Source organism: Desmodus rotundus, chromosome 2 (assembly GCF_022682495.2).
Source record: "Desmodus rotundus isolate HL8 chromosome 2, HLdesRot8A.1, whole genome shotgun sequence".
Lineage (NCBI taxonomy): Eukaryota > Metazoa > Chordata > Mammalia > Chiroptera > Phyllostomidae > Desmodus > Desmodus rotundus.
The window spans coordinates 148,166,779-148,181,888 of record NC_071388.1 but is presented as its reverse complement, the minus strand read 5'-3'; the positions used below and the strand labels follow the sequence as shown (position 1 = coordinate 148,181,888).

Below are 15,110 nucleotides of genomic sequence, written 5' to 3'. Positions count from 1 at the left end.
GGACTTACAGCCACCAGAGCTATGAGAAATAAATTCCTTTTATTTATAAACCACCCTATCTGTTGTTCTTCATTATAGAACGTCAAAACACTTTCTAACTGGTGTTTCTATCTCCAGTTCCTTCATTCATTTTTTCTCAATAAATATTTATTAAAAGCCTACTATGGGGTTATTTACTGTGGGGTTTTTTTTGTTTGTTTGTTTTTGCTTTGGAAATACAGAAAGTTAGAAAAAAGAGAAAAATATATATAGACATATTCCATAGAAGGGGCATAATAAGTAAGCATTCTTATAATATAGGTCCCAGTGGTACTCTAACATGATACTGTCATTAGTGGAAGTTACGTATTTTGAATGTGTAACTTTATATCCCCTCAAGACTTAGAAGTGCATTTGTGGGTGGGCTGGTTATTCCTGAGAGCAGCCTCAGTGTTCTGATCCTGGAGAGGATGGTCTATAAATTGCCAGGCCTCTGCCAGGTGGGCATCATACCAGCATGGTGGCCACAATTGAAGTCCTTGCAGGCAGGCCCTCTGGGAACCAGAGAAGGTACTAGCACAAGCTCAGGAGCTGTCATGAGGCAGCCCATGGACTCCATAGGGCAATTACATTAAAGATGTATATGAGTCTTTATTATGTAAAATGAGTACCTTATTACCTATCACTTAAAACAGAAACTAAATAAAAGTTGCATTCAACATATTAAACTATATTTGAGTGTTAGTATCTGTTAAAAAGAATAATTGTGGTCTTCTAAAGGTATTTTCATTTTATAATATAATTTATCAATTTGCAAATGTTTTCTGTATGCAAAATTTCAGAGTTTTAATTATAACAAGCTTTTATTTGGAAGCATCTTCTAGTATTACATATATTAATGTAGAAAAAAGTTACTTCTCCAAAAGTTGGAGTGCTCCAATATCCAAATAAAATTATTTTTTAGTTGTGAGGTTAATGTAGCCAGTTTGCCTTGTATCATGTTTTGTGTCATGTAAGAGGACATCATTTTGCCCCATTCTTAACACAGAATATGCTTTGTTGTAAATGTAGTTATAATAGTAACTGAATAATCACCAACTTATGATCAAAAATCACTGTGAACAGTAGCTTGAAATTTCAAGACAGTCGAAGAAGATTAAGGGCATTTTCCTGGCAGTGGAGCCAAGGGAATCATCTAAACAGCACCCCCTGTTGTATAAAAGATTAAAGCCACATATGGATGTCATTAATTCAGCTCGTGATTGCCCAGAGAACTTTTAGTAACATTATGAATGCCTTTTATAATTGGAGGTGAGAAAAAAGTGAGATGTATTTTTAATCATTTTAAAGAATGACTCCTGGTTATTCTAATCTTTGAAAAGAAGAGAGAAACAAAAAATTGAAGACTACCATTTTAGAGTTGTCCACAGCAGTGTTAGGAAATGTCTCTCTAACTGAAAGTGGTTTGCTTTACATAGTATATTTTTTAGAAAGTAAAAATGATTAAGAAATGGCTCTTTTCATCATAACCTTGTATTCAGTAATGGTATGATAGCAGACAGGTTGTGAATAATCAGGCGTCTTCAAAGGAGGATCAAAACATATTGGTCCGAGAGATTCAGGAATACATCTTGGGCAATATATGTTTATAGATGATTAGGAAAGGATACATTGGATTATAAAAGGCAAAAGAAGTCAAAGAGCATGTTACATAGGCAAAGAGCATGTTATATAGGCATGAAGTAGAATAAATTATGTGACCAAAAATCCAGCAGTGGGAAACATTTGTTAAGTACTTACTGTGATTCATATTATGCCAGGTATTAGGAGTGCAAAGATGAATGCGATTCAGTGTTTGCTCTCAAGGAGTGAAACTCATAATTTAGAACTCACTCCAACATAAAAGTGTTAGTTAAAACAGTGGAAGAACATAAAATAAGTGAGGAAGAAAGCATGAAGACAAAGAGGTTGCTGGACAAAATTTTTTTAGAAATGTTCCATGTAGAAAACAAATCCAGAAAAGCACCCAGTAGTATTATTGAAAGATAGATAGAGTTAAGAAGAGGATTAAGATAGTTCCCAAGACCTGAAGCTTAAGGCTAAACAAAGGTTTTAATAAGAAGAGGCAATCAGCAATGCCAGATTTACATAGAGAAGTTAACAATGAGAAGAGTAAACATCAGTGGGATCTAATGACTAGGAAAACTTTAGTCACTTTACAGACAAAATGGAAGGGAGGCTTGGAACTTGGCAGAAATATTAAAGATTCTGAGAAGTAGGGAAGAAGTTGATATATAGGTACAAGACTTTCCCTTAAAAGATCACAGAGGAGGGAAGGGGTGACAGGATTGAGAGGAGAGGAGAGAAAGGGTCAGGAGAGTGGTAGAAAATTAGGAGAGACCAGAGGTCATGCTGAGAAAGAAGGAAATGGAAATGTGGAAATCTGTGGTTAGAGTGAAATTTAAGAATTAAGATATTGGAGGTGGTAGAATTTTGTGTGATCAAATTCAACATGTGGCCTAAATGGAATCAAGGAGGAACAGAGGGCAAAGTGGTCATTTTGTTTTAATTCAGTATAGAAGGGTTGGAGAAGTAAAGTGAAAGGAAACTAGGAAACATCTTTGCAAAGTTACATGAAGATTCAAGACAACTTCCTGTTTGGATTGAAGGCCTTTGGAATCAGTCCCAGGGATGTGACTCTTCTGCTCTTAATGAGTAGTGAATTGATTCATTCATCAGATATTTATTATGTATATCTATTATGTATGAGACACTCTTTTAGATATTTGGGATCTATTACTTAGTTTGTATAAGATAGTACCAGTTTATAGTAATGAAATATTAACTGGCTTATTTTGTACATTATAGTGTAAAAAATATTCATATGAATTATGGTCAAACCATGAGTTCCTTGAGGTCAAAGACTCTCTCTCTTATTCATCCCTGTGCGCCAATTACTAAACGTAGCACCTGACACTTAATAGGTGTGTTCGTGAAATGTCTGAATTACTGAATCTGTTGAATAAATATCAATAACTCTGGAAGATTTTTAAATGAAATCAATATCTGTGTTTCTCAAAAGGTAGTAGAAGAACAATACTAAAATTATGTATAGTGTTTCAGAGCCTTTTAATAAGAAATATTTTTTGTATCACTGTAGATTCTTGCTATAAAGGCAAAAATAGTAAAAATTATGAGATGTATTATGAAATTATTCCCTTCTGTGATACAACTTTACCCATATATACCAGAGAAAGTCTCTAATGTGTATTTTTGACACTGCATGGTATCACTGTAATTATCATGTGGCCCTTGTCTGCTTTACAAAAGTGAATCTTTTCTCACCAACAAGGAATAGGCTCTACAGATTCCATTGTTACTTGGGTGCTTTCTATGCTTTAATTATTTTCTCCAATTAAATTTATAAGAAAGAATAACAAAATAGACTAAGATAGCCTCTTTGTAATGTTGGCAGCCGTAGATGTAATTGTGTACAGGATTATGCTTATTTTTTCCCCATTTGAATCCATGGTGAATACACTTACATTTTGTATAAATTTTCTACTCAGTTCCTTCTAGATGTCACTCTTTTTAGAGTTAAAAAAATAATTTTTTTGTTACCAAATTGTGTATGATTAGTTCTTAATTGTTGCTGCAAAAGTGACTTTAAGTATTGCTCATGTTTTCAGTCCATGAGTCTCCAAGGTCTAGCTCATTGATTTCTTCACAATAAAATTAATGTTTTGACTATTCATCTTAAGAATGCTGCATACTACCAATTCATTAGCTGTTGTAGAGTTATTTCTGAGTTTCTGACCCTTCATAATTTTAATCTCTTATGAATTTTTATATTTTTTGTAGCTTTGCATTTACCCCTGTTTTTTTGTGTTAAATCACTGCTATATATATAGCAAATATAATTTAAGAATTATTATTTTGTAAAATATAAATGACAAATGATTCTAAAATCCCCAAACTAGAGTGTTCAGTTCAACTTGCTCATCAAGAAAACTGATGTAGAAGGAAATGTGACTCATAATACGGTTTTAAATATTCGATTAAGGACAGCTGATTCCGGAAGTTGAATTGTTTGGTGAGAATCAGTGATTTTTATATGCAATAACATGTGAAACTAAATACTGGTTCTTAACATTACAGGCTTTCTTTTTTTTAAGAAAAAGTAGCAGGATTTTAGAGAATTTAATAAAAAACACACACACAGTCTTTCTTGAGGCCTATCACTAGTTTCCAGGATAGTGATATTTGAGTAACGCTTTTTCCCAGTAGCATGCCCTGTTCGGTGTTTAACTCTGCTTCGGTGCTAAGGCGGTGTAGAACTCTGGCAACACAAAAGTACAAAATTTACAAATTTTCTGTTTAGGCTTTGGGGAACAGAAACAAAGACTGGCTGACTTAGAAAAGAAACCTCGGTTTGTGTCCTTTCCTTGTTCTCCTCTCTGGCAGTTCCTTTCGGGGCCTTCATCACAGAGACCTGGAGAATCTTCCCCGTGAGATCTGGTTAACTGCTTCGTTGTAGCGGAGCCTTGACTCTCAATCATAACTTTGTACTTTATAACTGAATAATAAAAAGTATACTTATTTTTAACTTACATTTTAAAATTTACTTCAAATATCTTGTGTTAAAACTGATTAAATTGAAATGCAGAGCCAAGCCTGATATAAACAGGTGATAGTAAGAAAGCCTTATTCTTATTTGAACACAGAGCACAATACCTTTCCCATGGTAAATTCTTAAAGTAGCCTGGAGTGTGGGCTTTGATGTATTTTCATAGTATCAAGCCAGGGAAACAATTATTTCCTGGAAGTAAAAGGAAGATTTCAAAGTATTAACAGATTTCTGCCAAATCACTACAAAGTATAAAAAACAGGTTGTGTGTTTGATGGTATAACCCTCCCATTTGGGATTATAGTACTTAGTGCTAGATTCTACTTTAAGGTAAAACTGGAGATTGTAATTTCACACATTTGAATTGAATATAATATGGAGATTGTTAGAATTGAATATGATATTTCCACCACAAATTTAGAAAAAGATTTTTATATTGATAAACACCCGTGGATGCATTTAGAAATAATCTTAATATATTCATTAAATCTTTATGTTGTATTATACAGTGTGTTATTAGGCTAGAATATAACTCCTCTTTGGTATCAACTCTCGTCACCTAAAAGGTATTAGAGAACATAGCTTCAATTCTGGCACATGGAAGCTATGGAAGCTGGAACCTCTTTGCCTAGTTGTATGATAATTTGAGAAATGACTTGGTGACAGATTCTGGACGTATTTCATTGGTTTTGAACCTTATGTTAATAAGATGTTTTTATTTTCCTTATGAGTGAAAAACTGATGATATATTTAATGTACATGTATTAACATAACAGAAAGTTTGCCTCACTTCTGCAGGTCAAACTATTATAATCAGTGGAAATTATTTACTTAAAGCATCATTTCTCAAGTTCAAAGTAAATACAGTTATACCATTCATTTTAATTATGTTTATTAGAGTACTTTAATCATATTCTGTAGGGTTTAAAGAGTAGAAATGCAAAAGAAAAAATGTAAATTAAATTTTAATACATAAGAAGTTATAAATTTTCTCTAACTTATGAATGCTGAAATCAGATAAATCTGACCTGTTTTTATAGTACAACTTTAAGTGTGTTCTTTTCCCTCCCAGGACATTTATTCAGAGCAGCTGGGGATCAACCGTTTAACCTGTCCACAGTGTCGAGTGCCTTCCCAATGGTCAGCCACCCAGTCTTTGGTCTACATTCAGCCAGCTCAGGGCATTCAGAATTTGGTGGTTTGGGGACACTTGGTACACCCACAGCCTTAGCCGCACATCCCCAACTAGCATCTTTTCCAGGTAAACATCTGTTACAAACAGTGTTCAAGGAAAGGAGGAAAGCTTGAAAATGTCCAAGCAGTGATTTGTTTATTAAATTGAACAAAAAGAACAGTCTAATGCCTGGTATATTAAGACTCTTGTGCAAGAATTTGCTCAATCCTGTTTATTATGCGCAAAGAAACCCATAGCATGTGTGCTTGGCAGCAGTGCTGTTAATTAGGTATTCAAGTGTTCGGCTAGAGAAGTAGGTGTCTCCACCAAAAGTGAATAACTAGCCAAGTTTTCCTCTTGCTTTTTATTGTACTGTAATATGCAAAAAGGTATATGTATTGTAAGTGTAGCATTTGATGCATTTTTTTCAGCTTTAATTTTGAAGGTATACCTTACGTTGGAAAACTAAAGTCCAGTTCTTAAAATGAGTATCTCTGTACTTTCATTTTGAATTCTCACTTCTCTGTACTTTGTCAGGAAGATAAGCTTGGATCTTCAATTTCTATATTTTTTATATTCAATCAAAACAACTATAGATTTATACCACATACGTGGCACAAAGACCAGCATTATCCCAAACTACAGGCTATGAGAATTCAGGAGTTCACTAAGACACCAATTGAAGCTTAACTTACACAAACATTCTGTGATTTGTCTTGTTATATTATTTTGAAAGACTAAACTTCAAGTGTTTCCAGTGATTAATTTTACTTTAATACATTTTAGTAGGGGATATTAAAAATTGGACATAACTGTAGACACAAGTAAACCCAAATTTAAATCTGCCTTTGCAATATGTTAGCTATGTGACCTTGAACAAGTAATCTGACCTCTCAGCCACAGTTTTCTCATCTGAGAAATGAGGATGATAATTAATAGTACCTGCTCTTGGGATTCTTGTGAAGATTAAAGGAGATAAGCCACGTTTAGCACCAAATGCAGTGATTGGCACATAATTAGTACATAATTGGTAACTATCATTATTATTTTTCTCTTGCCCACTTTGATGGATAATAAATTGTCAGTACTTACATATATTCATGTATACATATATGTAAGCACTTGACCATGTATATATACAGTGGAAAGATGGTTAACTGTATATTTCAAGTACTTTTTTTTAATCATATTATTCCTTCAATTCAGTTGTCTAGAGGAGAAGGGATGGTGGGGAGGGGTACTTTAAGTAGAAAGTTAAAATAAAGTCTTAAACTATCTTAACATTTGCTTTAAAAATACTAATACAAATTTCTGTCAGTTTCTTGAATGGTTGTTTAGCAAGATGAGCATTCAATAGGTATTGCCTGAAATACAGGATTGCTGAATACAAATCAAAATAGGTAATATTAATATAGATAGTTACTGATACTTTCATTATGGTTTATTATAGTATTGCTTTGGAGCATTTCCAAACCACAGTGTAATTACTGTATTATTAAACTCCAGTGCATTCTGCACTGGAATGACGGTTAATAAGTATAAAGAATTACTCATCTAAACTTCAATACTGTTGATGCTTCCACTATATAGAAAAAAATTCCCTTATGCTGTTGTACATAAACTTTTCATTCACTCATTTATTGGACATAATTCTTTGAGCATTTACTGTGTTCTGTGCACTGGGCCAGGCTCCAAGAAATACACTCACATAGTGTATGTTGTTAATAGTTTCTGGGGGCTGGATGACCAAACAGTTGTGGTGTTTAATGATAAAAGTATGCCTATAGAAGCATACTGTCTTGCCAAATGAACGGAGACTGTGCCTAATTATAGAGGACTTATTTAAGTTGTAGGTTTGGTATAACAACAAATTTTAATTCTCTGTACTTGGCTTTATTCACAAGAGTAATCAAAATGCCAAATTTTTGAAATCATCTAATAAGTAAATGAAAACACACAAGGAAGAAAATACTAGAATTTTTAAATGAGTATGACTTTATTTTTAAATTTTATGGACATGTAAGTTATTCTGTATTTCAGATGATTAAATTGGCAGATGCACTATTTAATGGACCTTAGTATAATAAAATTATGTTTATTTAATGTTGACATTGTATTTCATTCTAATTTCTTTAAAAATATATACAACTTTTAGTTATTATATTTTCATATTATATTACCATGAATTTTTTGAAGTATCTGGCTCTACCAAGTATAAAAAATTTTAAAATTCTACTATACCTTCTAGATTCAAATTGAGAGTTAGTATAGCCTCTGAAATATTAGAATCTTTCAGCTGAATATGATAAATATTGCTTCTATGCTGTTATGTCCTTTCAATACATTTAGAAATTCATCATGTGCTGATTTATGTAATCCTTATTTTACATGCATAAATTTATAAACATGCTATTTTAGAAGTGACTGATTTTTTTATTTTCTTCAATTTGGAAGATAATTAAGCTCTTTTTTAACAAAAACTATATTATTTCCTATGAAATATTAGACATTTTTAAAGTTTGTAGTTGGAAGCCCTACCATTTTTATCTTTTTACTTGGTTGATCTTATTTACTTGTTTTTATTGCCTGTGGTGTCAGCGTATTTATTACATGCTATTTCCAACTTTTTTTCTAGTCTATTGCGTACTTATTTACCATTGATATTTTAAAGTACATTTTTCTGTTTTTCCTGAGTTTATGTCTAAAATATCTGAATCTTACTGCATTTTGATTACCCTGTCAATTCTTTGGTTATTTACAAAGTCTGTACATTCAACTGCAATGTTTTAATTATAGACTCTACATTAAATAACACAAACATGTTTGGAAAACCTCAGTCCCCTTATGTCAGCTATGTGGAACCTAGTTTTTTAAACCTATAAGTAACAATAGGTTCCAACTGTGCTGATACAGGCCCAAAATACACAGTTTTTCTTCCTATCTAAACACACTTCTTTCATCTAAACAGTGGATAAATGATTAATGCTTTAGTGTAGTTATTCTTGGTTGTGTTCCCGTCACTCCGGCACTGCTGAATATACACTGGTGTCATTTCACTCGCTGCACCTTCCTGCAGTGCAGAAGAGCTTTTGCAGTTTTCTGCTTACACTGTTTTTTAGACCTGTTGGAATGGCAGCCGCCGTGAACATTTAACTTTTTTAAAAAACAGGGTTTGCCATTAGATAATGAAGGTGCGCATTGCTTTATATCCTATTTTTAATGTAGAGTGATATTCCCAGAAAAGCTTTAAAGACCATCTAATATAGTATACTGACAATACTGAAATTTTCCTGTGCTATATTATTGGGTTTTTTTCCTCTAATTTCCTTATGATTGTTAGAATCAATGAAAAATACTGCATATATCTTGGGAGATTAGCCTCAAAGGTTATAACTAATTTGGTAATCTAGCAGTTTAATTAGTTGGAAAAGATTGTTTCTGATGTTTTAGAAGGGATAACACAAGACTTGCCTTTGGATTATTTATAAATCTTAATATTCACCCGTCCTTGAAAAGTATATTCTATAAAACTTGGTTTCTCTTCTTTATTAAAAGTTCTGAGAACCACAGTTTGAACATATAAATTACATTTGATGATTTTCTACATTTAGTCATTTTACAGTGATAAAACAGTGATTGTTATTCATAATTTGTGAAAGGAAGTATGACCCAAGTTAAGCTTTTTCATTAATTTAAGGGGGAAAACTTTACAAATCTTTTGTCTTAATGTGACTTGTTTTGAAATCTTTGAGCACTTTTTCATTCGTAGTACAAAAAAAAAAAAAAGAAAGAACAAAAAAGTCTTAATGATTTTGCTGTCTTTTTGTTTTTGAGTATAGAACATTTTCTTCCCTAAGTTCAATTGAGATATACTGGATTACAGTAATCCTTGTTTAAACAACATGATTTGTCCGAGCCAGATCTATAATATATGTATTTTGAGGAATTTTTATCATTGGTTGTAGATAGTAACGTTAAATTCTAAGGTATTAAAATAGATTGATATAATCCTAAGTATTTTTCTCTACTATTTTAGAAAATTATGGTATAAGTCATCAAAGAGTCAAATAATTGTTTAATATTCCAGTTTTCCAGTTTACTTGTAAAACCATAGGCTACCTTTGTTCTTTATAAACTGGAATCCAAGGAGGCTGCCTGGTGAAGAAGATTCTTGGATACTGTCTTGAAAGGAATGACGAGTGTATAACCTCTAATTAGCAATCCTAAAATTAGAAAGATGATCAGAACTATGTGTAATTCAGCAATTCTGTTCCACGTTGAAACTATAGAATTTACTTTTCAAGAATAGCATATTAAAAGCATTGTTACATTATCTAGAAAGTTCATTCAAATATTTTCGCTTTGTTGGTGCTTGGTTTTGAGGTGCAGAATGGTGGCGAACAACGGATGTTCATACTCGTACAGGGGCAGCCTTCTTTCCACCTTTGCTGGGAATTCCACCACTGTTTGCTCCTCCAGCCCAGAATCATGATTCTTCTTCATTCCATTCAAGGACTTCAGGAAAAAGTAACCGAAATGGTCCTGAAAAAGGTATCCGTGTTAACTGAAATACAGTATTAAAAATCCTACGTTTCAGTACCTGTTTTCAGTAGAGCTCAAGTTTAACTCCACTTAAATAACATTGCACTAGACACTTTGCATTGTCTTGCTTAATTCTTATAGTAACTCTTCAGGACTGAAAGTATTTTCATTTTGCAACCAGTGTTAAATTCCACTTAGTATTTTATTTGCAACCAAGGCTAAATAAGTTATTCAAGGAAGTGTTACTTAGAGATTGACGTAGCATAGTCAGGATTTGAACCCAGGTCTTCTAACTCCAAACTCTGCTGCTTTTTCTCTGTATCACATTAGTCTTTTTATGTAATTCAGTATGATATTGTAGTGTAATTAGGCATTAAGTTTATTAAGACTGATATCCTATTATTTCTTTTTTTCTTTTAAATGATCATTAATAATTTTATAGTTAACAGTTGTTAGGCTATCATTTGCAAATTATAATTGCATTTTAGATGGCTTATTATTATCATCTTTCTTTTCGCTTGAGTTGGTATTTAGCAGAGTTTGTTCTGAAAGGATGAATTTTTACTTATAATTATCCTTTAAACATTTTTAAAAATTGAAATGAAAATCACATAAATGTAGATTTAACCATTTTAAAGCAAATAATTCAGTGGCACTTAATGCATTCACATTGTTGTACAACCATCACCTCCACATAGTTTTAAAATACTTCATCACCCCAAAAGGATTTATATATAATGAATATCTCATAGGTTGAATCATACAGTTTGCAACCTTAGTACCTGGCTTCTTTCACTTAGCATTATGTTTTCGAGAATCATCTGCATTTTAGTATATGTCATTACTTCATTCTTGTACATGGTTGAATAAATTCTTTTGTATGAACATCTTTGTTTTCATTTTCAAGGTGTAAATGGGTCAATAAATGGCAACAGTACATCATCTGTGTCTGGTATCAACACATCTGTACTGTCCACTGCTGCTTCCAGTTCCGTGGGACAGACTAAAAGTATAAGCTCAGGTGGAGGAAACCGAAAATGTAATCAGGATCAAAACAAAAACCAGCCTTTGGATGCTAGAACTAACAAAATCAAGGATAAGGTAAGTTATACTTTGCAGGACAAATTTATAACAGATCTATATGTAGCATTCTGGAAGTCAGACCACCTGAATCTGTGGAATAATTTTTTATGAATTACCAACTTCTGTATTTACAGATGTTTATTTTTATGGTATGGTACTCATGTATCTTAAAGATTAAAACTATCAGCACCAGCAAATAATACAAATAATAGTAATAGCTAAGATTATTGAGAACCTACCAGCTCTGCACTAATTGCGTTGTACATAATATATATTTCAATCCTCCCTTTCCCCCTAATGAGGTAAGTACTAGTATTGCAAATGGGGAAACACCTCTAAACCAGTTGGCCAGTTAGTGGTCACAGTTTGATGTCAGGCAGGTTGACTTCGGATCCCATGCTTTAGGAAAACGAAAACAAAAAAACACCCTTTAATATGGAAATTTTCAAGTATACAGAATAGGCAGAATAACATAATAATCTTGTGTACCCATTGTTCAGGTTCAGTAGTTATCACCTTGTGGCCAATTTCATTTCAGCTGTACAGATGATCAGTGTAATGCCTCTCAGTTCTAAATTTATTTTTTGCCAGTTGGCACAATGTTAGATGTTGTCAATTGGAGGTCCCAGAGAATCACTGGGAGAGGAAGGGGTTTCTGTTGCTGGTTCCAGTGTTTTCTTCCTGCTCTTATGCTGTGGCTGCCACTTGTGTGTAGGAGACTCAGTAGGGCACATCATCTAGCGAGTTTCCCTGGCATCCTAGCAGACAGCTCATTATGGTAGGCCCTCCCTTGTCCGCCCATGGTTTTGCTTTCTGTGGTTTCAGTTCCTTGTGGTCAGTCACCCACCATCTGAAAATATTAAATGGAAAATCCCAGAAATAAACAGTTCATAAGTTTTGAATTGTGCTCTGTTCTGAGGAGCGTGATGAAATTTGGCACTGTCCTGCCTCATCCCACCTGGGATGTAACTGATCCCTTTGCACAGCATATCTAGGCTGTACTGCTGGACTGTGAGTCACTGGATAATCACCTCAGTTATCAAATCGACTGTCATGGTATCACAGTTTTCATAACTCTTGTTTTACCTCATAATGGTCCCAAACTGCAAGAGTAGTGACGCTGGCAATTTCGATATGCCAAAGAGAAGCTATAAAGTGCTTCCTTTCAGTGAAAAGGTGAAAGTTCTTGACATAAGAAACTAAAAAAAAAATCATTCTGAGGTTGCTAACATCTACAGTAAAATGGATCTTTTATTCATGAAATTGTGAAGAAGGAAAACGAAATTTGTGCTACTTCTGCTGTTGCACCTTAAACTGCAAAAATTACGGCCACAATGTGTGATTAGGTGCTTAAAGATAGAAAAGACATTAGATTTGTGGGTGGAAGACGTGAACAAAACACATGTTCCAGTTGACAGCAATGTGTTGTACTAGACATCAAGCTTATACAAAGCCTTCAGCGAGGGATCCCCAGAAACAAGTGACTACAAGCCATTTCTTGCAAGTAAGGGATGCTTACACAGATTCAGGAAATAGGGTTGGACTGGAAAATATAAAATGTACTGGGGAGAGACAGGCCACATTCACATATATAATTGTCCTACTTTATTATTTGTTATTGTCGTTCATCTCTTACGATGCCTAATTTACAAGGAGGGACCCAGAAAAACCCAGAATTATTTTCTGGAGGGCAGGCCCCTTGTAGTACAGGCTTCCCCTGCTAGGTTCTAGGAACCCATCTGTATGAGTGTACTGGCTGGTGTTGTAAGAGGCTGCGTTCAGCTTCAGTGAATTTTTTTGAAGACTTTTTCAGTGCGTTTGCCCATTTCATAATGGGTGATTTATGAGCACACCTGCCCACACTGTGCTGAGTGTTCATCACTTTTTGACCAAAAATGGCATGATCCCCATTCCCCACCCTACCTTATTCACTTAATCTTGCCCCAAGCGACTTTTTTTTTCCCCCCGATGAACACAGTCATCAAAGGGAAATGTTTTGCCAATGTGGAAGAGGTGAAACCAAAAGAATGACAGAAGCACTGAAAAGGCCTCAAAACTGCCAAGTTCAATAGGTGTATTGTATCAGATGGAGAGTACTTTGAAGGTGACTGAAGTTTAAACATGTAAGAGTAAATACACAATTTTTTATAAATAAATTCCGGATTTTTTGGATCCTCTCTCATATATGAATTAACACATTATATGCAGAATTTTCAGTAAGTGCACCCTTATCAGTGAATTTGGTCCCATTTTTGTTGCCACTTGATTGAGAAATCTTGGTTTATTCTGAGTTAAAGCCTTAGCATCATCTGCAAACATTCTGGGAACAAAGATGATAAATAGAGCCATTTCTTCTCATGTACATTTCATGAAAACCACCCTTGGACCTGGCTTTCTGGGTAAAAGCATCAGAAGTTTGTGGTCCTGCATAGGTCACTTTCCCTACCATCTCAGCTGTAATGTCAAGGGGGCTGGGAAGCTGTTGACACACTATAGCAAGAAGAGCAAGATACAGTAACCACTGACTACAAGTAGCATTTATTCGAATTTTAAATCTGAACAACATGCCTCCCAGGCTCTGATTTTTAATCCTAAGGAACTATTTTGTCAACTTTTCCTTGTCATTCTCCAAGACAGCACAAACTCCATATATTTTACAAGATCAACAGAACAAATAAAGATTTTTTCTTTTGTCTAACATATTTGATAGAAATACTTCCCCTAGATAGAATATTTCGGTTTCCTTCTCAACAGAAAATAAATGTTTTCCAGAATATGGCAAGACATATAAGGGCCTGGGGGAAGGTCATCCAGTTGTTAGGTTGGAGTCGCTCAAGAAACCAGATGGATGCAGCAAGCTAAGCAGCAGGGTTTATTATGGGGAATAAGAGGGAAAGTGGAGCCAACCTAGGGAGGTTGGGACTTGCTGGGGAAAGTGGAGAAAGTGGGGCAAACCAGGGGAGGTTAAGACTTGGGGGGGTAAAAGTGGGGCCAACCAAGGGAGGTTGGGGAGCCAACCAAGTGAGGTTAGGACTCTCAGTTGTTCTTAGGGCAGAGTTTTTAAGCACAAAACCCCACGAAGGGTAACTGGTTGGGGTGTTGGAGTCTGATTGGTTAGAGCTGGTTGCTGGGTGCCATTTCTGCTGACCATTGTTCTTGATACATCTTGTCAGGCTCAAGTTAAAGCTGCATCCTGTTATGCCTGATTGGCCGACCCCAGACCCCAATCTTAGCTGGGCATCTGTTTGTCCTGGGTAGGGTCGGCAGGCAGTTTCCCAGACAGGCATTTTCCCAGGCTGCAGTTTCCCACAGTACAGTTTTCCCACCTGGTGATTTTCCATTCCTGCTAGGCCTACCTAGGTCTGTCACTGGTAAAGCTGAGAAAGCTCATGGTACCAAGTCACTGAAAACTCACCAGGACTGTACTGAGGCTCCAATACAAACACTCCCTTTGCTCTTCAACAAATGTGATAGACTCGTGGTTATTTTCTTCCAGAGACACAGGTTTCAGGGTCACATTCTAACTGCTCCTCTTTTTTGCCCCCTCTTATTCCCTGCAATCCCTTTTTAATTTTTTATTTTAAATTATTTTTATAATACTTAATGTCAACTATACCTGAAAAATAAAAATGATTTTCAGGTACAGTTGACATTAAGTATTTTATTGGCTTCAGGTGTACACCCCAGTGATTAGACATTATATAA

At 34.6% G+C, this 15,110-nt stretch overlaps 1 protein-coding gene across 9 annotated transcripts in view; it reads left to right on the top strand.

Annotated features, from left to right (window-relative positions):
- Positions 1-15,110, top strand: part of BAZ2B (bromodomain adjacent to zinc finger domain 2B) — a 350,928-nt gene that overhangs the window by 228,184 nt on the left and 107,634 nt on the right. For 6 of the 9 annotated variants that reach the window (XM_053918714.1, XM_053918713.1, XM_053918712.1 and 3 more), the window contains 2 exons: positions 10,164-10,331; positions 11,230-11,423. In XM_053918714.1, the coding sequence (XP_053774689.1) occupies positions 10,164-10,331; positions 11,230-11,423 (362 nt within the window). Of the gene's footprint in view, positions 1-5,500; positions 5,868-10,163; positions 10,332-11,229; positions 11,424-15,110 lie in introns of those variants that run through there. The other 3 variants (XM_053918711.2, XM_053918710.2, XM_053918709.1) reach the window with 3 other exon arrangements.